The 26,073-nt window shown below is 52.0% G+C and overlaps 10 protein-coding genes across 10 annotated transcripts; 7 read left to right on the forward strand and 3 right to left on the reverse strand.

Annotated features, from left to right (window-relative positions):
• Nucleotides 1-560: 560 nt before the first annotated feature.
• AYO21_04640 (hypothetical protein) lies at nt 561-1,763 on the forward strand (the record flags this gene model as incomplete). Its single annotated transcript, XM_022654612.1, has 2 exons — nt 561-1,046; nt 1,101-1,763. The coding sequence occupies 2 exons, from the start codon at nt 561-563 to the stop codon at nt 1,761-1,763; spliced, it is 1,149 nt and encodes a 382-aa protein (XP_022512979.1).
• Nucleotides 1,764-3,734: 1,971 nt separating this feature from the next.
• Nucleotides 3,735-5,140, forward strand: AYO21_04641 (hypothetical protein; the record flags this gene model as incomplete). The annotated part of the gene is made up of 3 exons (XM_022654613.1): nt 3,735-3,842; nt 3,905-4,525; nt 4,610-5,140. 3 exons carry the CDS (start codon nt 3,735-3,737, stop codon nt 5,138-5,140), a joined length of 1,260 nt encoding a protein of 419 aa, XP_022512980.1.
• A 1,152-nt stretch (nt 5,141-6,292) lies between these two features.
• Nucleotides 6,293-8,566, reverse strand: AYO21_04642 (hypothetical protein; the record flags this gene model as incomplete). Its single annotated transcript, XM_022654614.1, has 1 exon — nt 6,293-8,566. The coding sequence occupies one exon, from the start codon at nt 8,564-8,566 to the stop codon at nt 6,293-6,295; it is 2,274 nt and encodes a 757-aa protein (XP_022512981.1).
• A 497-nt stretch (nt 8,567-9,063) lies between these two features.
• On the forward strand, nt 9,064-10,248 carry AYO21_04643 (hypothetical protein; the record flags this gene model as incomplete). The annotated part of the gene is made up of 1 exon (XM_022654615.1): nt 9,064-10,248. The coding sequence occupies one exon, from the start codon at nt 9,064-9,066 to the stop codon at nt 10,246-10,248; it is 1,185 nt and encodes a 394-aa protein (XP_022512982.1).
• Nucleotides 10,249-10,304: 56 nt separating this feature from the next.
• Nucleotides 10,305-10,934, reverse strand: AYO21_04644 (hypothetical protein; the record flags this gene model as incomplete). Its single annotated transcript, XM_022654616.1, has 1 exon — nt 10,305-10,934. One exon carries the CDS (start codon nt 10,932-10,934, stop codon nt 10,305-10,307), a length of 630 nt encoding a protein of 209 aa, XP_022512983.1.
• Nucleotides 10,935-12,376: 1,442 nt separating this feature from the next.
• AYO21_04645 (hypothetical protein) lies at nt 12,377-15,007 on the forward strand (the record flags this gene model as incomplete). The annotated part of the gene is made up of 4 exons (XM_022654617.1): nt 12,377-13,101; nt 13,153-13,212; nt 13,283-14,576; nt 14,726-15,007. 4 exons carry the CDS (start codon nt 12,377-12,379, stop codon nt 15,005-15,007), a joined length of 2,361 nt encoding a protein of 786 aa, XP_022512984.1.
• A 708-nt stretch (nt 15,008-15,715) lies between these two features.
• AYO21_04646 (hypothetical protein) lies at nt 15,716-19,140 on the forward strand (the record flags this gene model as incomplete). Its single annotated transcript, XM_022654618.1, has 3 exons — nt 15,716-17,463; nt 17,562-18,686; nt 18,768-19,140. 3 exons carry the CDS (start codon nt 15,716-15,718, stop codon nt 19,138-19,140), a joined length of 3,246 nt encoding a protein of 1,081 aa, XP_022512985.1.
• A 461-nt stretch (nt 19,141-19,601) lies between these two features.
• On the forward strand, nt 19,602-21,098 carry AYO21_04647 (hypothetical protein; the record flags this gene model as incomplete). Its single annotated transcript, XM_022654619.1, has 2 exons — nt 19,602-19,832; nt 19,884-21,098. The coding sequence occupies 2 exons, from the start codon at nt 19,602-19,604 to the stop codon at nt 21,096-21,098; spliced, it is 1,446 nt and encodes a 481-aa protein (XP_022512986.1).
• A 654-nt stretch (nt 21,099-21,752) lies between these two features.
• On the forward strand, nt 21,753-22,901 carry AYO21_04648 (hypothetical protein; the record flags this gene model as incomplete). Its single annotated transcript, XM_022654620.1, has 1 exon — nt 21,753-22,901. The coding sequence occupies one exon, from the start codon at nt 21,753-21,755 to the stop codon at nt 22,899-22,901; it is 1,149 nt and encodes a 382-aa protein (XP_022512987.1).
• Nucleotides 22,902-24,076: 1,175 nt separating this feature from the next.
• AYO21_04649 (hypothetical protein) lies at nt 24,077-25,822 on the reverse strand (the record flags this gene model as incomplete). The annotated part of the gene is made up of 1 exon (XM_022654621.1): nt 24,077-25,822. One exon carries the CDS (start codon nt 25,820-25,822, stop codon nt 24,077-24,079), a length of 1,746 nt encoding a protein of 581 aa, XP_022512988.1.
• Nucleotides 25,823-26,073: the final 251 nt, after the last annotated feature.

A 26,073-nucleotide genomic window follows, 5' to 3' on the forward strand; every position in this document is an offset into this window, starting at 1 on the left:
TTGGCTAGATAGTCAGATGAAAGGGTAGTGAGCGTTCAGCGAGTATTATTGCAACACAGTGCCCGGGACGGGGTTGATGACGGAACAAGTATCGAGATACTCAATATGGACATTGGATTGACCTAATATAGCTTGTATGGCTCAAGGTTGCTGCTGACATGTGCATGATTCCCTTTTTGGTACAGCCTCGTTGGATGGCCAGGCAACCAATCAGCAGGGACGATCCTAAGCCTTTGGTCTGCCAACGTGATCACCTTCCTTCCTCAAGGCATCCAAGGCGCCTTTCCCGTTTTCCCCAACAATTTCCCGCCTGGTTGTGCGTCATTCCTTCCTCATTCGCTGCGTCTGCTACCAGCGAGAGCCCAGCAGCCCAGATGCACGATGCCACTTGTTTGATCCCAACTTGTACAAATTGGTTGGCTTCCCTCCTTTATTCTTCACCCTCATTGACGTCCAAAGTGACCTCCTTCCATTTCTACTAGACTCGCTCGACGACGACTCATCTTGCAGCTTCATCATTCCAGCCGCCGCACGCATCCCTCTCTCCCTCCCTCTGAACGATGCGAGATCCCTTTCCCCCTCCTCCACCATGGCTTGTTAGTCTGGTGACGCCCTTGAGCGAGACTCTCCATCTCCCTTCCCTACCGAACCACATCCACGAAGTCCTTGGAGCCTTTGTCCTGTACCAGACAACTCAGTCCATTCTGTCGCCTGTTCTCTCGAATTTCCTATTTCCCAACATCTACCCGAAGCTCACGCGACGTACTCGCATTAACTGGGACGTACACGTGGTGTCTCTGCTACAGTCGTGTGTCATCAATACTGCGGCATTATGGGTAATGTTCAAGGACGAGGAGCGTAAGGGTATGCACGGCAGTGCAATTGAGCGGATATACGGATACACGGGTGCGTCCGGGCTCATTCAAGGCCTGGCGACAGGATACTTTGTCTGGGATCTTGTCGTGAGCGCGCGCTACCTCAAGATCTTTGGTCCAGGTATCCTAGCCCATGCCATCACTGCCCTCTCAGTGTTCGCACTAGGATTTGTAAGATGTTTCGCCCCGAAAATTCGTGGTGTCTTCGCTGACTGAGACGTACAGAGACCATTTTGCAATTATTATGGCCCGGTGTTCATTCTCTATGAACTGTCGACTCCTTTCCTCAACATCCACTGGTTCTGCGATAAACTCAACATGACCGGGTCTCAGCTGCAATGGTACAACGGAATGATTCTTCTTTCGGTGTTCTTTGGTTGCCGTTTGATCTGGGGCACCTACCAGTCGTTGCGGGTATATCAAGATGTGTGGCATACGATGCACCTCAACACTCAATCAGGCCCTGTTCTTCGCGAGATCCCCGCTTCCCATTCTTCTATATTCGTCCCCAGAGACGGCCAACTATGCCTAGGTGACAAGAGCTGCATTATAGCTCAATCCGAAGTCATGCAGTTCACTGGATCACAGACGGAATCTGTTCCAGTCTGGCTGGCGGGGGTGTATCTGACTTGCAATCTGGTACTGAATTCGCTCAACTTCTACTGGTTTGGCAAGATGATTGAGGCAGTCCTGAAGAGATTTGAGGGTAAGCCCCACGAGGAGTTTCCTCGTGAACGCGAACGGAAGCAAAGCATTGTGGAGGCCGCGGCGACTGAGCTCGATTATGAGACTCTCTCGGGACCCAAGACGCCAGACGAGGAGGAGAAAGAGCCAGCCGTTAAAGGGAAGAGCACTGCGCTTTTGGACGGATCAGCGAGGAAGCGATAGGGGTATTGGACGCATCTCCGGAACGCTCTGACGCATCATCTCAATTTCTCCCGGTCGCAAGACTCTAGAGAATCTCCTAGACTTGGGGTCATTTTTTGTGGAGGGACCACTTTTTGCGTTATTCGTACATGGTTGGGCTCTCAGTCCTCAACGAGAGGGAAGGTGCATATAATGACTGATTCCGCCTTTCCTCGGCGAACTCGACCGCGGCGACGGTGTATCCCTTTTGCATTTCCTGCATCAGTGGCTCTCGCTTTGTGACTGTCCTTCGAGCAATGGAGCCAGCACTAAACCTTTGCTTTGACGTTTGTTATGGTATGATGGCTGGGAGGGTTGAACTCTGGGCACTGAAATGCTCAGAGTAAAGAGACATCAGAGAATCGTTTCATAATATACCATTCTCCTCACTCGCCGAGAGATGTGGCAAACAATAGGGTCCACAACCCCTGGTTCTGACGACAAGAACATCATCGAGGTGGTAGGTTGCTATGCTCAAAGAGATGCTTCAGACTGAGGAATACAACGCCGACAGCGCAAACACCCGATTCCTGATCAAATACAATCAGTCTAGAGACAACAGACCGAAGACTGCGAGACTATCCACATTATGGACGGAAAATTCACTTCAGAAACTGCAACATTGACACGCACGATCCACCAGGTGTCGGTGCACTCAACCATGTAACTACCAGCAACCCGAAATCCCACACAGTATGGACCCTCATTGTCAAGCCCATGCTTGTGAAAGAGACGACGTTGCCAATGTGAAGTTAATCAGGCCAGGTGTTGCTTGTCTCACAACTTTTCACATGCGTCCTTCATTCGCCTGTTGTCGCCTGTGCTCCTCCTCATCTTCTGCGAAACAGTCTGCGCACTGAATGACGAGTATGGACTTTGAGTGTACAAGTGAAGATTTATTTTGAGTAGAGATGAAGTGGCAACCGGACTTCACCTAGTGATAGGAGGCAGTGATGTGGTGGCTACCTATAATAAAATACTTGCATGATTATTTGTAGTTGTGATGAATCGTTCCTCATTTCTCTATTCTTGACATTTCTCTCACTGCTGCTGCGCGGTCAACGACAGAGCCGATCAAAATGAAGTGTCTTGGCTTGGCCACCTCTTTGTACCTTCTCATCCTCAGCCCAGCGACTGCTTTGGCCATCCCTTTCGACTTCAACGACTCCAGCAACAACATCACCAGCCCGACAAAGGTCACCCACCTGACAAAGGTCACCCACCTCAAACTTGAAACCAACTCGACGAATCAAAAAAGTGCCCAAGCCTGCAAATGTAGTTTGCTGCCAGGCTACAGCAAGGCGTGCTACGAGAACTGTGACTGCTGTCCAAGCTGGGGAATGAAGGTAAAGTAGCCATCTCTTTGTTCCTTGGGACCGATGCTCAAGAAACAGAAGTGGTTGATCTGGCCATGGCTGACCTATGGGACTCGTTCTAGGCTTGCTGCTGTAATCTGGGCTCAATATTCGACGCCCCAAAATGCTCCACCGATTGCTGTACTTGATAGTATCCGAACGAGAGATCGCTGGAGTCGGTCAGGACATGGGGTCGGACTTTCACAGAGGCTATTTGGAGGTGAAGCGGGGAGCGGTGGGAGGACAAATGTTCGAGAAGGTTGCGTACCGATACCCGAAATGGTGAAAAGGACAGGACAATTAATATTCTTTGGGACAGAGCTGGGGGGGATAGACATGATGAACGGTGGCTTGATCTGATCTCATCAGGGTTGGTGGCGATGGTTGCCCAATCAACAGATACACAAAACATTGCGGGTCTGGAGTTTCGATCCAAACCGCGGCAGAGATTCCGTGGGTCGCGCAGGGAAATCGAACAATCACTGGAACCCCTCGAAAGCGCCCGCAGTGCCGTAAATCAAGACTTCCATTGTTTCCATCTTTGCTTCTGTGACCTATTCATCACGACTGTATGCTAGTTGTCTGCTAGAGGTCCACCATGGCCTTTCTCTTTGGAGGGAGAGGGCGACAAAAGCAACCCGCCGAGATCGCAAGGTCGTTGAAAGACCTCCTAGTCAAACTCAACGATCCCAGTCCCAGTCCAAAAGTATGCAAACCTGTCCTTCACAATGTAGCTGCAAGACTGCATGTTGACTGCTCGTTATACAGGTGGAGGAAGATGTGGCCAAACACATGTCCCAGATGAAATTGATTGTCCAAGGCACTCCAGGTTCGAGCTCTCTACCAAACCCGGCCCCAAAAACATACTCGACGAATCCCCCTTCTAACCACCCGAGTACAGAAGTTGAATGCAGCCCAGAGCAAGTCCACCAACTCGTCCACTGCATCATTCAAGAAGACATCCTCTTTGAGCTGGCAAAATCTATCCGTCTGCTGCCCTTTGAAGCGCGGAAAGATGCCCAGATCATCTTCTCTCATATCCTGCGCTACAAGGCCTCGAACTCTTCGTCACAGTCCGGGTCGTCGGACCCCTCGGCGATTTCCTACCTTGTCCTCCAACGGCCCGAGATCATTGTCGAATTGTGTCGTGGGTATGACCATCCACAGTCGGCCATGCCGTGCGGGACCATTCTGCGACAAGCGCTGGCATACGACACCATTGCGGCGGTGATATTATACGACGAATCTCAACCAGGCGAGAAGGCGGTACACCTCAAAGATCTGGACGTCAGCCGCAAACAAACAGGCAAAGGCGTGTTCTGGAAGTTTTTTGAATGGATCAACAAAAGCAGCTTTGAGGTGTCTGCTGATGCGTTTACCACTTTTAGGGTAAGTCAATGTCTGCCCCCTGTTCACTGATGCGTGTCATTGTACACGCCGCTACTACCGGTACTAATCTATGCGGGATCTCAGGAAATCCTCACCAAGCACAAACAACTCGTCTCACAATACCTGGCGACCAATTATACCCTCTTCTTCACGCAGTACTATAACCCCATCCTTCTCCTATCGCCTTCGTATGTCACCAAACGCCAGTCCATCAAGCTGCTGGGCGAACTGCTCCTCGACCGCAGCAACTACATCATCATGACCCAATACGTCTCGAGCGCCGACCACCTGAAACTGACCATGACGCTGCTCAAAGACGACAGAAAGATGGTCCAGTACGAGGCCTTCCACGTGTTCAAGGTCTTTGTGGCGAATCCGAACAAGAGCGACGAGGTCAAGCGGATCCTGGTCAAGAACCGAGGCCGGCTGTTGAGGTTCCTGCCCACCTTCCTGGAGGGGCGGACCGACGACGACCAGTTCCTGGACGAAAAGAGCTTTTTGCTCCGGCAGGTCGAGATGCTCCCGGACGAAGAGTCTCTGGAGAAGGAAAGGCAGAGCAGCCAGAGCGGTGGGGCGCCGGGCGAGGGAAGCGGGCAGGTCAGTGTCGGGGCGTGATCTGACTGACTGACTGATGACCGATTTAAACGCCTCGATTAAGTACATACACTAGGTACCTGGGATGGGGACACGAAAACTTATGTACGCCGTCATTGACTGGATCGATTGACTGGCTGATTGACTGGTTTGATATACGGACCCGCACTGGCGTTGGCGTGGGCGTCAGTACGGAGTTATCACTGCTTGTTTGTGCGTCTGATTCTGGTTCTGGTGCGCCGGATAGCGTTGGTGTGTGGTGTTTATGAAACTTGTAAAAGATGTTTCAGCCGCCGTACCTATGTAGATTAGGTACCTAGGTATCTAGGTAGGTAGGTAGGTATGTGGTGGATTGTGATGGCGTTTCCACTAGAAAAAAACAACAAGGGAACTTTGAGGTGGAGGTCCTACCTCACCTCGTACATACTAAGATAGGTATGTATGTATGCATTACTATCTACCCATCGCTTTCCTAGTACCTACGTAGTACCTACTGCACGTACTGAGGTTCCAGGTGCATTTCTGTATTTATCTTACGTGGCTACCTACCTACCTACCTACCTATTCACAGTACCAGTACCAGTACCAGTACCTACCCACGTATCTGCGCATTATATATATGTATGTATGTATGTACGTCCTAGTAGGTACTGGGCCGTGAGACACTGTCTGTCTATACTATGGTCATGTGAGGCGATGCGGCTTAACTCCATTTTATTATTGCTCCCGTTCGGGTTCGTCGTCGAGAAAAGGTATTTTGAAACAGCAGGGAGGAGTAAAGGCATAGTAGGGTAAATAACAGTTGCTTGCTTGCGGCATGAGCAAGGAACCTCGGGAGCCTCGAAACCTTGGGAATAATTGAGGTGATAGTACGTGTTTGAGGTGATTGATAGAGTGAAAATACATTTCAGATTTGGCGTTTACTTTGACGATTACTTTGACGTCCACTTAAAGACATTGACCGTGACCTGCTGATGTAGGTACTGTACCTTGTATCTCAATACCTTAGGTGTCCTACCTACATAGTACCTATCCTAATCATCCAAATAAGTGCGCACGTGTCTCATGCGTCGATACATATAAAAGCGAGATGTGAAGAGGTGGAGAGAGAGAGGGGGTCGGTAAAAGAAAAATCCATATATACCAACTACCTCCCAAAAAGCAAATGCAAAATCAAAACATGTCCTCATCGTTCACTTGCGCACCGTTAACGTGCCCTTCCTCGTCGCCCTGCTTGTCCTCCAGTCCAAGTTCACCCATCTCGTCACCTAACAACTCCAGCTCGACCTCCTCACCGACCCAGCCTTCAAACTCTTCCAGGCCCTTTTGCACGTGGACCTTGAACCGGATGACATCCTCCAGGAGCTTCTCGATGCCGCCGTGCAGCTCCTCGCGGACTCGCGCGCTCTCCTCGCGCATGCCCTCGTACGCCAGCTGCACTTCCAGCTCGCGCTGCTCAAGCTCCAGGACTCCTTTCTCCAATCCTTCTCGCATCCGACTGAGCTCCTTCTCCAGTTTCTCAATCGCCGAAGTCTGCTGAGTGTGCGCTGTCTGGCCATTCTCTTTCAAGGTCGAATACTGTCGAGACGCTTCCTGCACGCGATAGTTGAGATTGTCTATCTCTGTGTTCTTCTCATGCAGGGCCTCGGATATGTTGTCGAGGAAGTCACGGGCGTTGAGATCCGACTCCGCCGCGGCTTTTCGACGCTCATTGATTTCTTTCCGGAGCGAAATGAACGCATTACGAACAACACCTCGAAGGTCCAGGTTGAGAAGATGCATCGGCGAATATCCCATGTTTTGCTCGGCAAGCAGGCGGTCTGACTCAATCGGTGAAGCACGACTGCGGCGTGAATGGGATGTTGAAGAAGAGAAACCCTGCTCGGACAAGTTGAGGGAGAGCTCGTAGTCTACGCCCTTTGCGTTGACTGCCGATGAGGGGATGAGGGACATCTGGTAGCCCAAGGAATTGTATCGTTTGACAACTGCCTCTAGATCTTCCAGCTTACGAGCAGTTTCGTCTTCCTTCTCAAGGACCCTCTTATTGACTTCATCGAGCGCAGCTAGAGCGTCTTCATGGCTCTTTGCTAGTCTCTCCCGCTCTGTATTCATTCGGTCAATGTCCTGGATATTCAAGCCTTGTCGGTCGACCGAGTGTTGCAAATTCTGTCGTTCTTGCTCCGCGACTTCCAAATCCGCCTCGACCTTTTGGACTTCGGCGTCGAGGATCTTTATTCTCGAATCGTACTTTTCAATTTTTGCTTGGACATTGGCATTGTATTCCTCAAACTTCTTCTTGTCATCTTCCAGGATCTTAAAATGCTTGTCCAATTTAGCAATGTCAGGCGCATTGCGCTCGAATTCGTCAATCTGTGCTTTGAGAGCTTCATGCTCCGCCTCGTATAGTTTGAGCTCCTCGGCATGTTTGGCGTTGATTCGCTCAAACTCATCTGTCATCGCCTGGATATGTGGTTGAAGTGCGGCTTCTTCACTCTCTTCGTCATCTTCTGGGCCCATTTGCAGCCAGTCTTGGTAAGCGCCGAACAAGAATCTGAATACGATGCGATCACTGGAAACATCGACCCCAGCCTCCGTACACGCATCATCATAGGCACCGCGGGTAAAGTTGTCCAGCATCTGAGCCAGCTGCATCATCCAGTGCAGCAAGCCCAGGAAGCGAGGCCAATTCTGACCACCCACCGCGACCAAGTGTGACTTCGTAATGTCTCGTTCGTAGGGATATCTCAGCTGTTTCATGATTGGAGGGACTTCGGTGTCGATGCTCTTCTGAAATTTGTAACCTGGATCAATGCGACGGTACAGCCATTGGAACATGAATGTGAAGTCCTTCTGTGTTGGCGATTTGACAGAGTTCTGGGTCAATGAGTGTTTCATCTCCAACTCGAAATTGTTCTGCGTCAGATAGTCGAGCAATTCCTGGCTCAGTCGTGCCCTATACGACGAATCTCTCAATGGCCTTGGATCTTTAGGTGCGCCTGCTGGTGCGGGCGGTTGTGAGAAGAACGACTGGTGCGCCGTGGGGCCATGACCAGAGGGGCGAGAAAAGATGCTGCTTCTTCTCTGCAAACCCTGCGATGCTGGTGTCTGAGAGCCAAACAATTGGTTTGGCGCCAGGCTCTGTCGTCCGGTGTGTGTGCTCCCAAAGATATTATTCGAGACCGACCGCCGAGCAGTCGACATGCCCATTTCCGCCAAGTTACCACCAGACGAGGAGCGATGAAATATGGGTTGTGCAGGGCGCTGAATGCTCTGGTTTATCGACGTGGATCGCACATGGGAGGCGGTATACGGCGCATTTCGTAGTTCGGCGTTGGAAGAGGTGCGCTTGACGGCAGACGCGGGCTGAGGAATTCCCGAGAAGTTTGTGATGTTACCCAAAGTCTCCCTTGGTCGGCGCACGCTGAACAAGCCCGTAGGTTGCGACATTGTGGTAGACGGCTGGCGATCGCGTGTGTTGGAGTCTGTAGTAGAGTACACAGCATGCAACAAAATTGTTCGTACCGGCGCCTTGACTTAACGGCACTGTCAATGTTAGTCGCAATATGACGTGGAATGGTTAGTCGTAGAGATGGATTATCGTCCGCAGCCCACGCGCTTGACATACATGGTCCACAAGGCGGACGTTGGGTACAACAGTGAACGAACTAGGCTAGCTCTCAACACGCTAATTCGGTATCGGTCACCACAGCGACTAGAACCCGAGACATCCCACGTGACTATGTGCCTCGGCTGGGAAGAGATTAAACTCTGAGAGCAGGAATAATTGAAGATGACGGGTGGCTGGACACCATCATTTCCTCGCAATCGATTGAGGCTCTTCTATCACCTGCGATTCTTCCATCCAGGTCTCTGTCCCTGGCTCATGGTATCTCCACAAAGTCAACTTTGAATGACTTAGCTCGAGGGATACCAGCTCGCCAACAATGGCGCCCCGCGAAGACCTAGTTGCATCCGCGGTCACGTTCCTCCAGGACCCGTCTGTCGCTTCTGCTCCCCTCGAGAAGCGCATCGAGTTCCTCAAATCCAAGAATCTCACACAAGAAGAAATCACAGTGTCTCTTGCCCGTGCTGGCGGGGATGCAGCTGCCGTCTCTACACCGTCGCCACAAAATGCTCCCTACTATCCGCCTCCCAGCGCCCACGATGTCCGAGGTCCTCCGGGTCCCAGATATCCATACCCTTACAATCCGTATGGGGACTGGCAACCTCCACCGCCGGAGCCGCCCAAACGAGACTGGAGAGATTGGTTCATCATGGCTACCGTGGTCGGTGGTGCGGGATACGGCATGTACGTCCTTGCGCAGAGATACATCAAACCATTAATATCGCCACCCACACCACCACAACTGGAGCAGGATAAAGCCGCCATTGACGAGCAATTCAACAAGGCATTTGCACTGCTCGACACATTGTCTTCCGATACTGCTGCATTGAAACAGGCTGAAGAGGCTCGAACGCAAAGACTGGACAGCGCCATTACAGATATCGAAGAGATTGTCGCAGAACTGAAAGCGGCAAATCAGAAGCGTGAAGACGATGCGCGACGCATGGAGGCAGAAATCAAGACCATGAAAGATGGTCTGCCTCGCTCTATTGACAACGTACGAGATGCGAGCGAGAGGCAGTTGAAAGAGTTGAGCACCGAGTTGAGCAGTTTGAAAGCCCTGATGGGAAATCGTATGGGTAGCGGCTCTGCAGTCTTTGGAATCCCACGGGCACAGCCACCGACAATGCCAGGCTCAAACGCTGCCTCCACGTCCAGTACCCCAGCACCACCCCCTTCAGTGGAGAATGCCCCTGCTGGTAGCGGTGTATCTGCGCCTCGGCCAATACCATCGTCTACGAACTCAACTCCACAACTTCCTGCCTCTAACCCGACTCCGGTGGCAACATCTGGAAGCAGACCGACATCTGGCACCAAAGCTTCTATTCCGGCCTGGCAGATGGCGGCACTCAAAGCGGCAAATAATCCTAGCCCGGCGGCTGCGAGTCACGGGGCTAATGTACCAGTGGCTAATGGTGCATCTTCTGGATCATCTTCCCAGCAGCAGCAGCAGCAGCAACAACCTGATGGTGCAGACGCTATCGCTGCTCTTAACGCAAGTTAGATACCCATGCTCCAGTAAAATCAAAATAAGTGTTGTCTTTTTTGTACCCCGAATATTCATGGCTCGTCTCCACCACCGAAGCGCTGTCGTGCAATCTCTTTGAAGATGCTCATGGTTTTCTCTTCCTTTTCTTTAATCGCCTGTAACTTGCTTTCCCGCTCTGCGCGCCTGGCCCGCAGTATTTCCTCTCTGCGAAGCTCCCTCTCGTTTTTCTTTCTTTCCTGCTCCTTCTGCAGTCTCTTGAGGTCTGTCAGACCGTCCTCGGCCCCCATGAGCTCGGAATCCATAATTTCTACATCGCCGGACGCATCTTTCGAAGCTGCAAAGGAGCGATTGGCCTCGGCGCGCTCGCGCTTTTTCTCCAGTTGGCGCTCGCGGCTTCCCGCCTCGGCACGCGGTACAAGTTCTTCGAGACGCTCTTTCTGAACTCTGCGATCTAGATGACGTTCGTGACGAAGTTGTTTAGTATGCTCTCGCCGGGCCACATCGGCTTCTTCGGTAACCTGCTCGTCCCGTGCACGAAGGTCATCGAGGGAAGGTACGGAGGCTCCCTGCGTTCGAGACATGAGAGAGTCGTCGTGCTCGCCTCGCGTCGTGAGCGATGAGGGTAGGGGAGGACCAAAATCTACTTCTTCTTCGCTGTCCTCGTTGCTCTGGCTCAGCGGTCGAGCATCAGATGTCCTCATCTGACCTGGTTGTGTGCTCGTCCTGCGAGGGGAGGGCAAACTTTGACCTTGTGCTCTTGACTTGTCTAACGTTTCGGGATCGTACCAGCCTTGTGCAAGCTCTCCACGATTCCTGCCATGTAAGCATGCGTATTGGCCAGATTGTACGTCTCCCACACCCAGCACCGGCAGAGTCAACGTGCTAGGCTCTAGGTATTTCTTTCTTACCATTTTCCAACAAAACTCTTCCATCGTCCCTTGACCTCCGTATCGTCCAGCTCTTCAAGGTTCAGTTGTTTATGGATATCTAGATACAGAGCGAACAAGGGGCGATATGCGGGAAGGTCATGCCGTGAAATCTCTCGTGCCCCATGTGGCAGTGGCTTGGGCAGCGTGGGAGACTTCTTGGTGTGCTGGCGAGACGGCTCACCAGATCGAGAACGGTAGGAATGGTGGGAGGATCTACGATCAGCATGGTGAGGAGAGCGCGACCTTGATCGCGACCGGTGACGGTGATGGTGGCGGTGGTGTTCTGGCATTATCCCTACGTCGTTCTTGTGGGAGGTGGTAGACGGGGTGACGGGTCGCATCGAAACGGGAATTCCTTTGAACAATGACATCGTCGTTGTTCTGTGGTGTTTGTGTTGTCCCGAAGTCATGCCGAGGTTTACCGTCAATTCGTGCTGCTCTAAGTTCACAACCTTCCACAGCAATGTCGTCAGCTCTCGTCAATTCTTGTCAGTGTTCAAGTTTCATATGCCTGTCCGACAAGTAGGTAGGCACGGCCAGCAGCACAGAGGTTCATCGAGCTACTTCACTCCTTTTGCAACAACCGAGGGATCGAGTGCTTGAGCCTGTAAATAACTGCAAACAACTCTATTGAAGTGGCCTTTATGCTGGCCAGTTTGGGTTCGTCACTTCCCACACTTCATGCGTCACCAGGTATGGAAGTGTTGCAGACGGCCTCCAAATTCTGTTTGCCATCTAGAACTGCAGCACCACTGGCACTGAAAACAGCTAGTTCCCTACCGATAATTGATCTCTCATCACATATATCTCTCTCACAGAGAACACATGACATTTCCTGTGTCGCCTGTTAAAGCGGCGCTATTGTTGCCAAGCATCAACGGATTCAGTCTTGAATTTTCCTCGGGTTCATCTCATCTTGTATACAGTAGATTGATTGCACTTCGCTCATAGACTTCTTTGCATTTGCATCATATTGGACTTGGTGTCCGGTCGATAGACTTAACCTTCGACATGCACATACTTGTACGCCACTCCCAAGCTCTAAGAGGGGAATTGATTGCTGACTCCCCAACCAGGTTGTAAATGATGACGGTCCTCCGTCTAATCAGTCGTCGCCATACGTTCATTCTCTGGTGACCGCCCTTCAAGATGCCGGGCATTTGGTATCAGTGGTCTTGCCTCACGTCCAGAGGTCCTGGATAGGAAAGGCACACATGGTTGGTCACACTTTAACCCCGACTTACTATCGCCCTGGTTCGGTCTTGAAAGACGACGGAACCACTTCGAACCGACCATTTAACGACGGCGGAGAGGAGTGGATTTTAGTAGATGGTACGCCGGCAAGCTGCGTCCAGATCGGCCTTCATCATGTGTTCAAGGACAGGGGGCCAATTGACCTAGTGGTCAGCGGTCCCAATTATGGCCGGAACACCACTGCGGTGTTTGCTCTGTCCAGCGGAACGATTGGTGGCGCAATGGAAGGCGCAATGAGCGGCGTAAAGAGTATTGCCTTATCCTATGCCTTTGATTCGAGAGAGCACGACCTCGACGTCATCTCTGCCGCTTCGAGGTTGAGCACTCGATTAATGGAGAAGTTGGCCAAAGAGTGGCCAGACGATGTGCATCTATACAGCATCAATGTTCCACTACGGCAAGGAGTGGAGAACAACAAAATCGTCTATGCTGAAATGATACAAAACCGTTGGATTAGCGGCAGCTCCTTCACCGAATTGGCTGCGGAGGAAGACAACGAAGACCCCAACGAGGAGGAGCAGATAATCCGTGAGACTGGTGAAGCTGATGGAAACAACAACACCAACCTCGTGACAAGACGAGTCCATCGCAGATTCAAGTGGTCCCCGAACTTCGCAGACGTTCGGAAGGCCGTTGTCGATGCTGGCAAGGGTGATGGTTGGGAGGTGCTGCAAGGAAACATCACGTAAGTGTACCAGAGGTGACATGCGTTGAGACCATGCATTAATAGCGATAGGGTCACTCCATTGATCGCGAATTTCTGGCACTTGCCTCATTACACCGGCGAAATCAAGCTGTGAGTAAGTTCACCTCTAACAAAGCTAGCGGTCAATCTGGGAGCAATTGCTGATCGATGCCTTGCGCAGGGGTGACGCTCATTCAAGCTCAATAGCCTGCAATATAGATTCGAATTCTCCGCCCGTATATGCACTCATTGATTACCCGGATGCATATGTGCAGCCTCTCATTCTGGATGCTCTTGGGCAGTTAGCTCCTATGCCCGTCAGGCGCATTTCTAACCTGAGTGACTTGCCAAATCCTTCAGACCGCGTCTTGCAGTTCACCAGTTACGAGAAACTGGACTTTGAGCATGCCATGCAGCACACACAGACGTCCCTTGTCTGCTCGTATGTCATCCGGAAAGCGCTCATTCGCAAACACTATCTTTCCAGTACCGTGTCTACCTGGCTAGTCAAACACCCGAGTAGCATCCTGACAAACCATTTCAAGCCGTGTGTCCATTTCGAACTCGACTATGCAGAATTCCTCGATGAGGCCCTGGTGGATGCATGGGACCTGAACGAGAGCTTGGCAGAGAACGAGAAGCAAGAGTCTGATGGTCAAAGAGAGTGGTGGATACTGAAACCCGGCATGAGTGATGGGGGCAATGGTATCAGACTATTCTCAACTAGCAGTGAACTGCAAGCCATCTTTGAGGAGTGGGAGCAAGATGCGCCCGATGCCGATGCCGAAAGTTCGAGCGAAGAGGACGAGTCCCATCAGGCTCCGGGGAGCAAACAAGGCAACCTCCTTGAGGGTAACGCAATGACATCCCAACTCAGACATTTCATCGCTCAACCCTACATCGACCCCCCATTACTGCTCGAGTCCTATGGCAATCGAAAGTTCCACATCCGGGCCTACGTGTTAGCCGTGGGAGCTTTGAAGGTGTATGTGTACAAGGAGATGCTAGCTCTGTTCGCAGCGAAAGGCTATCAGCCACCCACTTCTGCCGCAGATTCCGAGATGCTTGACCTGGCACAACATCTGACAAATACCTGCTTTCAAGATGAGACGACCAAGAGCACCTCCGTCCATCGATTCTGGGACCTACAATCTCCTGGGATGCGTGCAGACTGGAAAGACGCCGTGTTTCAACAAATCTGCGATATAACTGGTGAGGTATTTGAAGCTGCAGCTCGTGAACAGATGATTCACTTCCAGGCGGTGCCCAATGCTTTCGAAATATTTGGCGTGGACTTTCTGATTGACCGGGAATGTAATGTGTGGCTGCTGGAACTAAACGCCTACCCGGACTTCAAACAGACAGGACAGGATCTCCAGGATGCTGTGGTTGGGGGCCTTTTCCAAGCAGTGGCCAGATCCGCAATCGCGCCCTTCTTTGGTTTGACTGGATCTGGAACGACGCAGATGCCACTGGTAAGGTCGCTCGATCTAGGCCGCTGCTGAAAGGACTCTGCCGCGTCAAGATTGAGCGACCTGCATCTCATCTACCGAGCAGACGCACTGTTTGTGCTCGGCGATCCTTCCAGCCCTTCTGGGCGATGTTGTGCAACATTGAATTCCAGCTGCCGACTGGCTCTTTGGGCGGATATGGTACTTCGGATGTCGCGGGACCTTCAATCTTTCTGCAACGGATTCTTTCGATCGGTTCTGATACGCTGATCCTTGTCTGCGGGCATCTGAATATTTACCGATCACCAATCATTGCCGCAGACTCGCTTCCTGGATCTCTAGCACTATTCCTCGCCATTGGTCTTTATGAAAGTAGCGGATGCCGATTGATCAAACCCCTTCTCATCTGTCTCCAGCTGAGGGATGCAAGGCAAGCTAGTGAATCTGTGAGATGACCCCTAGGGGCGGAATATGGGCCTCAGACCCCCTTGTCGAGGTTGCACAGCCTGTTGTCAGTGCGGACCTGACACCATCCCGCTAACATTCGCTCGGAGTCTTGGGGAATGCCTCGGTTTTACATCAGCTTTGTCCGGCGAGGTTGTAGAGACCTCCTCCAGTATCTGATATGTCAAAGGAGACAAACCGATCGTGTCACCCTCTATGGCGAGGCTGCAAAGAATGCAGCTAGCCAGGATGAATCAACGTCCACCAAACTTCAGTCATGAGACAATTCAGTTAGCATCCCATGTATTTTGGACCCGAACCTGGACTTGGGGCGCACGCAGTCGTAAATGGTGCGTCTCAACATGGCTACGCCCGTTTGTCCCAAACCTGAACGCTCCTGCTGCGAGGAGGAAGCAGTGCCTCGATACTTGCCAAACGAGCCCAGCTCGAGCTCCAGCCTATTTCACCATCACCTCGATTTACCCTCAGTCTGTTACTGTCCTGATCGTGCTCGCCTTCAATCTTCGACCTTCCCCAGCAATCCATTCTGTGGTATCAGGAAAAAGTATTTGTATTGTCGATCAGGCTGCCTACCCATCCGCCTTCCACCAGGCAGACACCACTGCTCTCACTAGCGCTTATTACCGCCTCTTCCTATACAGATCTTCCGTTTCCTCTCCTACAAGACCATGAGCCTTACCACTAGCGAAACAGCTACTATGTCTTCTTACCCGGTTGTCGTTCTGCGGGTGTTTCAGCTCCTTACCGTCGTCGCGCCCACCACCTTCCTCGCCGCTGCCACGATCGTCAACTCATTCTCTGAAACCAAAGAGCCCAAAGAATCGAACCTGCGCAAGTTTCAACTGGGCTCAGCTTGTATCGCCGCATTATTATCTTCTGCAGAGGCAGTGATTGACATTAAGAGATCTGACCCATACCAAATCTCCGACCCGGACGCAGTCTATGCGCTCTTCCTTAGTCTGGTCTGGGTTATCCTCTCGCTTAGTCTCGTTGGAACTCCCATCAGCACGTCATACCCTCATATTGGAACTTGGACGATTCTCCTTGTCTGCCAAAGCACGGTCTTTGCACTATCATTGCCTGGTACATCCTTGAAAGACAGGTCCCTATTCGCACGATCCATTCTTCAAGGGGCCCAACTAGCAGTTGAGATCGGGCTCCTCGGAGACAGCCTTTTGATTCGCTTCGTACGAGGAAAGGAAGTTGTAGGAAATGGCGATGAAACGCGACCGTTGCTAGGAAATGAATCAAGTCCGCACCCCTCGGGCTCACACGGGGAGACTCAGACGCCAAATGAGGAAGAAACGGACAGACAGCGCATACGAACGAGGCCATTCTGGCAGTACCTGGGCTCTTTCAAACTCTTTGTGCCCTATATGTACCCAAGGTCTTCACAAATGCGGATGTACTTTGGTGGGATGTTTGTCGCCAATGTCTCGACAAGGATCGTTACGATTGCCCTTCCTCTCAGTCTCGGCAGTGTCATCAACGGCCTTGGAGAAACGATTCCTTGGAAGTCTATGGCTGTCTACGTGTTTCTCTGGTTTTTGATGTCACACGCAGCTCTCCCACTCATTGAAACCTGGCTATCATGGCGGGTAAGGGCTGATCTGATCGTCGCATTACAGCGGCATTGCTACAGTCACATCATGAAATTGTCCGCCGACTTCCACGATTCCAAGAGATCTTCAGTCATCTGGCAGACGACGAGCCAAGGTCAAGATGTGATTGACTTGCTCCATGACGGTTTGTTTCAAACGTTGCCTACAATAGCCGACTTGGTCTTTGCAACCGTGGTCCTTACATGCCTCTTTGGGCTCTACATGACCTTTATTATCACATCAATGTTGGTTCTGTTCTTCGGGCTGACCTTCAAGACGCTCGTGAGGAAGCGATCTATGCGTCGATCTTGGGTCGATGCGTATCACGAGCAGTATTACCAGATGAGCGAATCCTCACTGAATTGGTCAGCAGTATGCCACTCTGGACGCATCCCTTATGAAATCCAGAGGTACAGGGAGAAAGGCGACACTACTCAGGACAGAATGCTGATTTTGTGGTTCTATGAGTTTTGGACCCAAGGTCTGCGCTACCTGATACCTGGCATCAGCTTTGTGGCCGCATGCAGTGTGGCAGCCCTGCAAATATCACACCATCAGCACAAGATTGGTGATTTTGTGGTTCTGATCACATACTGGGCACAAGTCACCGGCCCCTTGACCACTCTGGCAAGCGCAACATCAGGTGTGACTGAGAAGCTCGTCAACGCAGAGAAGCTGGTGTTGATACTGGAAAAGAAGCCACGCATTCAGGACTTGCCAGATGCTCGACCCTTCGTGTTCCTAGAAGGCGCAGTCGAGTTTGAGAATGCGTCTTTTTCTTATGACGGCAAACGACAAATCGTGAAAGGAATTACTTTCCGTGCAGCGCCTGGGAAGACTGTGGCGTTAGTCGGACAGACGGGGGGCGGCAAGAGTACCATTTTGAAACTACTTTTTCGGTTCTATGATGTTGATCAAGGCCGCATCTTGATTGATGGACAAGACATCAGACACATCAATCTGGAAGCTTCCGCAAACACATTGGCATGGTTCCTCAGAGTCCCGTCGTGTTCAACATGTCAGTGCTGGACAACGTTAGATACCCTGATATTGACTGTACGGACGAAGAGGCTATGGACGCCTGTAAAGCAGCAGCCCTACACGACAAAATCATGTCGTTTACTCATGGTTATCATGAAAAGGTAGGCGAGCGTGGCACCAAGCTCTCGAGTGGTGAGCTTCAGCGGCTTGCAATTGCGCGGGCGATCCTCAAAAAGGCGGACATTTTGCTCCTGGACGAAGCCACTAGCAGTGTTGACAGCATCACGGAGAAGAAAATTCAAAATAGCATCCGTCAACTATGTGCTGGCAAGACCGCGTTTGTGATTGCACACAGGCTGTCTACAGTCGTGCATGCCGATCATATTCTCGTGATTGAGGACGGCGAGATTATCGAGTCTGGTACACATGAGACTCTCATCAAGCAGAACGGTGCTTATAATGAGCTATGGAGCAGCCAACTTCGCCTGCAGGCTGGGGAGAGCAAGTCGAAGTCCCAATCGTGCTTCCCACCGAAAACAGATGCATTGGTCCTGGTCAACGATATGAGTTCCGGTGAGCAAGAAACCCAGACTTTGGTGGAGAGAACAATGAGAGGAAGTGAGAATGAAGATACAGAGTGCAGAGCTCCCGAGTCGACCAGCGATCCCTCAAGCATCCACGAACACCAGCATCGAAGCCATCAAGCATCGCACGATGCTGTAGACTCGCGAGACAGGACGAACGCCAAACGCCTTGCGTGTGTGTTGGGTGCGAGATTGCCACGGTCAAAATCGCCAGGGAAAGGTGGATCGTCAGAGTCAAGCCTGAACCCCGACGCGCGCACATTTCGGCCTCGACGATTCCAGGATTATAACAACACTACAAGTTTTACAACTAGTGACCCCAGGACTGCGACTGAAGGTCACTACGGGACTTCCTTTGGCGCCTACTCAGCCAAAACCAGAATCGAGACGAACCTTTCCAATCAGGAGAACGACGTCAAGTGGTCGACGGCGAAAAGTCTTCGGGATTCACCCGACGTTGCTTCGAAACCACGGTCACCATTGCTTTTCCCGCTGAAACGAAAGTGGGTCGGGCAAGGTCGTGAGGCTTTGGGAAGTGACGAAGACCATTCCATTAGGAGCACATAAGCAACACATGCGGAGAGCGAAGGTGTCAAAGCCGAAAGTCCCGGTTTGCAAACCGATCAACCAGAGTTGGAGGAGACCACCGCACTCGCGGGAAACAATCGCCGGCGGTTGACTGCAAGCGAACCTTTTCCCCGGAGCATTGATGTTGAAGAAGAGTCGGATGGATCATCAGCAGATGTGGACGTTCAACAGTCAGCGAAATACTCGAGGCTCCCACAACCTTCATGCCCAAGAACTGTGTCAGCTATGGAGAGAAAGACGGGTGTGTCAAATTCAGAGGATGTGATGGAAGGGGACGAGGCTGAAGCATCCGCTGATACCGCAGCGACGAGCCCAACTATTTCCACTCCCACATCGCACCTGAGGGTCCCTGCCAACTCCCCTGCATAGAAGGGACAGGTCTAGCCTGTGTTTGATTGAGGTGAGGGCCTTTGATCTGCAATGTTCAGATTCTTAAAAGCATCAGATACGCTTCCGGGGCGATGACAAAGAGGATGCTTCTATCGGTCGTCTTGCCGGATGAAATATCAAATACATTCTGAGTCTGGACAGTGAATCCGGTGAGCATTATGGCGATGGATATTTTCACTCGATAGGGAGTATCAGAAATATGGAAGCAGGCAGCAATAAGACTGGTTTGTCAACATCGACTTGATTCGACGCCCTTTGACATCTGTATGTTGTGTATGCACAGGGTGGGGGGGTTTTTCCTCGGCCCACAAATCATCATGTTGTGAGGTTTTGTAACCTTCATTTTTGCATTCTTGCTCTTTTTCCACAACTCGAACCATTGACCGTCACCAGGCGTGCCTAATCTTTCCATTCATAACCATAACGCATCCTCGACGAGAATGTCTACCTCTACGAGCCGCCAGATCGGGAGCGAGGCCGAGATCTTGGAACTTGTTGAACACCGTGGCATTCAGGGTCACGGTATTGAACAATCATCAACACATCAACTGGAGGACAGTCCACCACAAGATGCTGTCCCGGTCGAAGATGTACCTCCAAATGGCGGCTATGGGTGGGTATGCACGGCCTGCGTCTTTCTGATCAATGCGCATACATGGGGACTGAACAGCGTAAGATACCCGGTTATGACTTGACGGAGGTCTAAAGCTCACGCGGGACAGGCATGGGGGATTTTCCTGGCCCATTATCTCAGTAATCCTACCTTTCAAGATGCATCACATCTCGAGTATGCCTTGATAGGCGGTCTCTCGATCTCTCAGTCCCTGTTGAGCGCACCTGTGGTGAACATCTCCACGAGGAGACTCGGCATAAAGGCCACGCTTCTTATCGGCACCGTCTTCCTCTTTGTGGCCCTTCTCGGTGCCTCGTATGCAACCGAGATATGGCATCTCTTCTTGACACAAGGCGTCTGTGCCGGCTGGGCCATGGGCCTCCTCTACATCCCAGCGACTGCGGTTCTGCCACAGTGGTTCTCGACCCGTCGAAGTCTGGCTATGGGAATTGCGTCTTCGGGAGCGGGGCTGGGAGGGCTGGCGTACAATCTTGCAGCAGGCCGTATTGTCCAGAGATTAGGTATTGACTGGGCTTATCGCATATTGGCGTTCTGCGGACTCGCCGTCAACGGGGTGTGTTCGCTTCTCCTCAAAGACCGCAACAAAGCCGTTCAACCTCTGCAGACTGCGTTCAACTACCGCGAGTACGCCCACATTGAGGTTCTTCTGGTTGTCATCTGGGGAGTACTTACTGAGCTGGGCTACATCGTGCTGCTCTACTCCCTGCCCAACTACGCGACGTCTATCGGTCTCACGGCGGGACAAGGGTCTGTTGTCGGCGCTGTCCTCAACCTTGGCCTTGGAGTCGGCAGACCCGTCATTGGATATTACTCGGATGCTTTTGGCCGCCTCAACATGGCGACGATGATGACCGCACTATGTGGCGTTCTCTGCCTCGCCCTATGGGTGCCCGCGAAATCGTACGGCGTCCTCATCGCCTTTGCCCTTGCCGCGGGCAGCGTCTGCGGCATCTTCTGGAACACTGTCACACCGGTCACCGCTGAAGTGGTAGGGCTCAAAAGGCTACCTTCGTCCTTTGGCGTCATATGTCTGTCCTTGGTTGTGCCCACAACATTCGCGGAGCCGATTGCCCTGGAGATGGTCGGTGCGTCAGGATATCTCAGCTCGCAGATCTTCGTGGGCTGCATGTTCCTGCTCGCTGCGACCAGTACGTGGGTACTCCGGTCATGGAAGATCAACCAGGTCGAATTGAAAGCCGCAAGCGAACAGAGGATCAGTCATTCTCCAGCAGCTGTGCAGGACTGGACGGGCCGTGGCCATTGGCTGACGCCGCAAAAGCTGCTCTGGTTAGGCAGGGTATGAACGTCAATCTTGTGCGAGAGTCATGGGCACTACGAGACTCAAACCCCGTGTTATCGAACGTACCAGCTCGGTGGAGCTGCGTTAGGGAGATTGTTCTTTGTTGAGAGAAACTGTCTTAACCCACGTTCTACGCCCCCTTTCCAGCCTTGCCCTCATTTTGGTCGCACCTCAGCCTTGTCTTGAATATCTCGAATGCATGTCTCCGGCAAACAAAGCCCCCAACAACGGCGTCAGAAATAGCTCAAGAGACTGCCAGGAAAAGGCACTCCATGCCCCAGGGGCTACCAAGAGATATCCTTTGCAATATCAACCTCATGTCTCATCATACGAAGCTCAACTTTGCTCAGCAACGCCGCTCTGCCGAGACCTTGGCTTCGTGCCCGTGGTCGTATACAAAAGCACACTGCCTCAGAGTAAGACCATGACAATGACCATGGCATCATCAGCGAACATCTTTGTATGCTGTCTGGGTCCCTGAGGCAGCTTTGGTCCACCGACCTGGTCATGTTCTCGCCTATATCAACCCTCTCGTCCCTCAGCATTTGTGCATTCCACCAGAACACACACTTTCCAGTACACCACACAGCAACACAACCATAACAGCCAAAAGCACCAACAGTTTTTTGAAGTTTTCCACCAACAGACCAATTCATCATGCACCAACTCCCCAGACCAGCCTCTTTTCGGGGTCTCATTCTCCTTGTTGCAGCGTTCGATCTCCTTCTCACAAGCACCACCAGCTACATTCTTCCGTCTTTGGACGCCGTTTTCTCCCTCCCTGACAGCCTGTGGCTCTGGGCGTGGAGTGCCCGCGAGTCTTTCCAAGACCGCTGCCTGATCTGTCTCAGTCTCAACTTTGCTCTCTGGATCTGCGACGTCATGGAAAGCGGCCACCTCTTCTCCTGGACGGTCAGCGTGCACGCTCGGCCCTCTCATGCTGTGAGCTTGGCGCCTTGGGATACGACCGCCCTCCTGTTCCTGCAAGCCGGATTTTTCGCCTCGACTGTGTCAAATATCACTTTTGCTCTCCGCCTGCGTGAGCTGAGAATATCGACGTTTGTGTATCAAGTCGTGCAGACCAAGGAACTCTTCCTCGAACTCTCTCTGCTCTGTTTCTATGCACTCCTGGCAATCCGGATCGCCTCGAAATGTTGCGCCAATGGTCTCGAAGTCAGCAGAGATCTTCCCACCTGCACAAATCTCGTCTATGAATGCCAGGTACCAGTTTATTGCGGTGGGCCAGATCCTTTCAAAGTGCCAGCCCCTGGCTCCTTTCCAGTCACCGACCCTCACAATCATCTCGAAAGCACCGAGTTTGCCCTGGTGGAGTCATTCTCAAACCCCATGACAGGAGACGGTCGGTCATCGCCCACCCCTTTCATCAACAGGGCCAGAGCCAGCGCCAGGGAATCCGTCTTCTACCTCCCGCCTCCAGTCAAGCTGAGCCGACCGACCATGCGTGCCCGCCGGGCCTTTCGACGAGTCAACCACGACAACCAGCGTGTGGACAATGGAGCGCTGACTTTCGACACTTGCGTGACAACCGACGATTCCTCCTCCTCCTATTCCTCCGCCACCGATTCCGACTACGACGCCGACACGGAATCCATGTCTAAGGAGCAAGTAAGACCACGCGACGTATTACATCACAACGCAACCGCTACCGCTACCGCTAAAAATGTTACTGATCACATGCGCGCCCTCACGGAACAGCCAGCCCAGCTCGGCCCGCCGCGGAGGAGTGACCGCCTCGGCCGGCGGAATGCCTGGGACTGGACCAACATTCCCGCTGTGCAGGGGTGACTCGTGAATGGTGCATGAACAGTGTCACGCGATCGTGGAGAAGCTTTGGCTCTGGCTCGCTGGCGAGAGGTTCGACGGAGGTGAGATTCACGGATGGGAGCAGGACAGGACAGGACAAGACAAGGGATGTACCCTATCCGAAGTGATAGCAGAGATGGAATACAGACGTGGAACACAGACGTGAATCATTCGCAAAGGGGGGAAAAAAGAAAGGAGAAAAGGGAAGGGAAGAAAAGTAGGGGGTTGATCAAGGGATACTAGTCATCCAGTCTATTTCACAACATAGCAGAGCAGAGCATGGCATGGCATGGCATAACAAAAAAGGAGCAGAAAACCACCGTTACAATACCATTCATTCAGTCATTAATTCCATCATCCCCCCAGCAGGCAGTGACGCCCATCCATTCAATGTCCTCTAAATCCTCTAAATCTCATGAGGGATTCTGTGATCGACTAGATGCTAGATGCTAGATGCTAGATGCTAGATGTACACCGACCAGTTCCGGGGAGAGAACAGATCAAGGGACAGACAAGGTAGACGACTGATATCGACACAGTGGACAACATCAGCAGCAACAGATGGAACGAGACGAATAGATGGAAAGAAATTAGAATTGTTCATGATGTGGGTATCCTAAATGTCCACGTGTCTACCGATAGATGGGCGCAAAACGACGCCCATCTATCCACACTGTCAACAGAGATTTTTTTGGTTTCCATATCCTTGTCACCTGTGTGTCCCTCTCTCCCTTTGACTAGTCGTACTTCGCTGGAGTAGTGCACAGTTGCTCGGCTCGTAATCCCAAATGTCAATGCCTAACCAAACAGCAAACAAGTCCTAAAACAACATCAACCGTAAAGGAAGGAAACTCGTAAATCGTTCATCGTCGGAGAAATCGTGAAATAAATGGTCGTTGGTGAGTCGTGCCCATTGGAACCAGGGACACAGACTCGCGTCGTGATAGGCCCCAAAGGGCTGAAATATGTCGAGCGTCGTTGATAGACGCGTCTCGTAAATGACAACAAGAATGGCCGAAAGTTCGTCGATTTGGTTCGTCGATAGATGGATCCGACTGTGTGACTGGAACCCTTTACTAGAGATGCAGACTTGTTGATCGTTCAATCAGTTCTCTTGTCGCTGAGTGTTCACATCATCAAACACCAATTTTACTGCGTCAAACTTCCCAGGGCAATTCGTCCTCCTCGCACCTCATACATGTCAAGTACCCCAACCCTCCGCCTCCTCCATCGCTCAGGCTCCTCAAATCCAGTTCGAGGCAGTTCCTGGTCAACGGTTTCACAATATCCCTGGCGACGTTCTTAATCTCATCAATCTTCCGTTCAAATCTCCGGAGATTTTCGCGGCTGTAGAGAGAGTGAGGAGATCCAGGGGGGGTCAGCTTGAGGAATCGTTTTAGCTCATCGTGAGCGAGAAAAGTATCAGGGTTGGCAGAACCAATCAAGCGAAAGATGCGGCCCGTGTTGATTGGTGATAGGGGAGGCGCATGAGGCTGATAGGGAGGCGGTGGCATGGCGTTCTGAGCGTTGGTGCCGTGCGGGAGAGGGCGGCCATTTGGTCCGGGCTGTGTGTTCGCATGTCCGCTGCCGGGTCGCGAACTCGGACTGTTTTTCAAGATCCCTCGAATCTCGGGCGCCGTATTTTCTGCCAACCATTGCCGCCAAAGGCTAACGGCCAGCCAGCCAAGGTAGTCATTTGACGGATTTACCCTTTCACCACGGGTCGTGGTCAGAGTCAAGCGAAACAGCTTCGTTTCGACCTTGTGCTTTAACTCTTCGAGTTCGTCGACTTTGTCCTCAATCAAATCAATTACTGACTGGGGCACTTCGTATCCTGCACCAGAGTGGTTGGGCGGCTTGAGATGGGGCAGGGCGCCTGGCCATTGCCCTACGACGTGGGTTAGAGCTTCGGAGAAGATGATTCGACTTCGTGCGAGGTAGCCAAGTTTGAGGTACGACGGCGGGTATTTTGCGATCTGCTTGAATAGCCGGGACGAGAAACGCAAGAGATGATGGTCGATTCGAGGTCCAACGACGGAAATGGCGTCGTACATGTCTGCCAGTGAAAGGAGAGCCTTGCATTCCGAATAGGCCGAGGCGATGTTGGACGAGTTTAGAACTGGAGCATAGTTGTAGAAGATGCGAAACAAGTTGTCATAGTCTCTGAGCAGCGGGTTCGTCAGGCATGGATCAGGAGCGGGCGCTGCAAGTTCAGCACTGGATTGAGTTGCTGGGCCGCGGTGAGAGAGGCCCAGGTTGGCCATGGAACGAAAGAAGGACGAGTGAATGGCTTGATGCCTTGGACGTTCTGGGGGAGAAAGTGGTGGCGGCGCCGGCGCCGTGGCAGCAGTAAAGAGATTGCCCTCGGGGGTCTTCTGAACCAGGATGGGTTCATCATCATCCTCCAGATCTTCCCAGTCGAGTTCAAACCTCCATCTCCTTCTCTGACCCAAAGCCGCTGGTGGTATCGGTGGTGGTTGAGGAGCAGGATTGGAGGGGCCAGGCGTCGAGCTGACTTGGGAAGACTCCTCTCCGATGACACTCAAGGCCTGATCGGTTCGTAAAGGAGACGAGAGATTGTGGCCAGCTTGGTGTGATTGACCGCGAGACCATTCTTCGCTTGTGCTGGCTTGAAAGAAACCCGAAAATTGTGCCAGCGTCAAACTGTGTAGCAGATATCTCTTCTCTTGTCCATCGCAGGCAATAACTATCTCGACATCTCCAGTTTGTGAGAAGAAGGGAAACTCGTTCTGCGGCACATGAGAGGAGCCACCGTGATGCGAACGTCCTCGATTGTGGTGATGTCTCGATCGCGAGGTGCGGGAAACAACAGAGGGTGCGGCTCGAGACTGAGAAAGAGAGCGTGTGTGAGAGTGGTCTAGGACCTCTGCGCGTGAAACCATCGGTGAGACTGAGATTCGGTTTGCTTGCTGGACGGGTTGAGATGGTGTTTGTTGTGGAGCAAACTGCTGGTTCATGTCATTTCACCCAAAGTTGCTCTCATGAGGAGCTGTTCGCATCCGAGGAACGCAATGGCTTCTGTATACCACGCGCCTTCGTCACCGTCACTGCCGTTGCCCGCTTCTTCTGCCTTGTCAAAACTGCCTTTGGACTGTCGCTTAGGCGTTTCCCACGGGAGCCAGGCGCAGCCTCA

Source organism: Fonsecaea monophora, assembly GCF_001642475.1.
Source record: "Fonsecaea monophora strain CBS 269.37 chromosome Unknown Scaff27, whole genome shotgun sequence".
In the NCBI taxonomy this organism is placed as follows: Eukaryota; Fungi; Ascomycota; class Eurotiomycetes; order Chaetothyriales; family Herpotrichiellaceae; genus Fonsecaea; species Fonsecaea monophora.